General features: G+C 65.5%; 1 protein-coding gene across 1 annotated transcript in view; it reads right to left on the minus strand.

Moving 5' to 3' along the window:
* TPCN2 (two pore segment channel 2) overlaps window positions 1-972 on the minus strand; it is a 32,053-nt gene that overhangs the window by 15,965 nt on the left and 15,116 nt on the right. Inside the window, exon 11 of the mRNA XM_010837651.1 lies at window positions 486-586. Within this exon, the coding sequence (XP_010835953.1) occupies window positions 486-586 (101 nt within the window). The remainder of the gene's footprint in view (window positions 1-485; window positions 587-972) is intronic.

The raw sequence follows: 972 nt of genomic DNA on the forward strand, positions 1-972 counted from the left end.
AGTGACAAGTTCTCCAGAAAGGAGCGCTTGACGGTCTTCCTGTCTCCAAAATCCTGAGACCCCGTGGTCCTGCCTTAGAGAGGAGCAGCTGAGGATGCTAGAGCGTGCGACCCACAGGCCCCGGGGCCAGTGAGCGGTGGGGACCAGAGCAGCTCTGTGACACTGCCTCCAAGCTGTCACAGAGTGGGGGGCAGAGTGGACGTGCATCCCAGGCCTTTCTCGTCCTGGACCCCAAGTCACAGCTCGGGTGGGGGAGGGGCGCCAGGGGGACAGGCCAGAGTGCACGGGCCCCCTCAGACCGGGATCTCGAGCAGGTCACGAGGACACGAGTTAACTCGGACACCAGGACCATGAAACCCACCCAGGGATGCTTGACTCCAAAGGAGCCTTGCGACCCACTGCCAGCAGGGATCTCGGGAAACATCCCCCCATGAACAGCCCTCCCAGAGCAGCCTCGGGGGAGAGGCGGGAGCCCCTGCCCTCACCGCTTGGGGTGGGCTTCTCCCTCTGCAGTCATGGACGAGAGGACCTCATAGGCAGCCCGGGTCCCCAACCGTCTCCGCAACAGTGAGGTCTGGAGAGACATCTGAAAAGGGGATGGGGCTGAGGGGCTTGACCCAGCCCTGTCCATGGCCATCCTGCCCCTCGCCCCAGACAGCCCTGGCTCACTCGCAGCCCAGGGAGCAGCCCCTCGCCCTGTGGGCATCGGGGGGCAGTCAGAGACAACAGGGCCAGGCCTTGCTGGCAGCCACCACTGTGCAATTCACTAAGGCATGCATCCCTTCTCAGCGGGCTTGGGGTCCTTGGCCCACCTACGTGGGGGGTGGGGGTGTGGTCACTGCCCCGGGGGCTTCAGTCTCCTTGCGGATCCCCCTAGAGGAGGTGGGGCAGAGAAGGGGCCAGTGGTGGCTGTGGGGCCAGCACCCCCGGGGAGCAGAGAGGGAGGTCACCCACGGCAGGGAGGCAGAGGCC

The sequence above is a fragment of the Bison bison genome, unplaced genomic scaffold, assembly GCF_000754665.1.
Source record: "Bison bison bison isolate TAMUID 2011002044 unplaced genomic scaffold, Bison_UMD1.0 scf7180017864080, whole genome shotgun sequence".
In the NCBI taxonomy this organism is placed as follows: domain Eukaryota; kingdom Metazoa; phylum Chordata; class Mammalia; order Artiodactyla; family Bovidae; genus Bison; species Bison bison.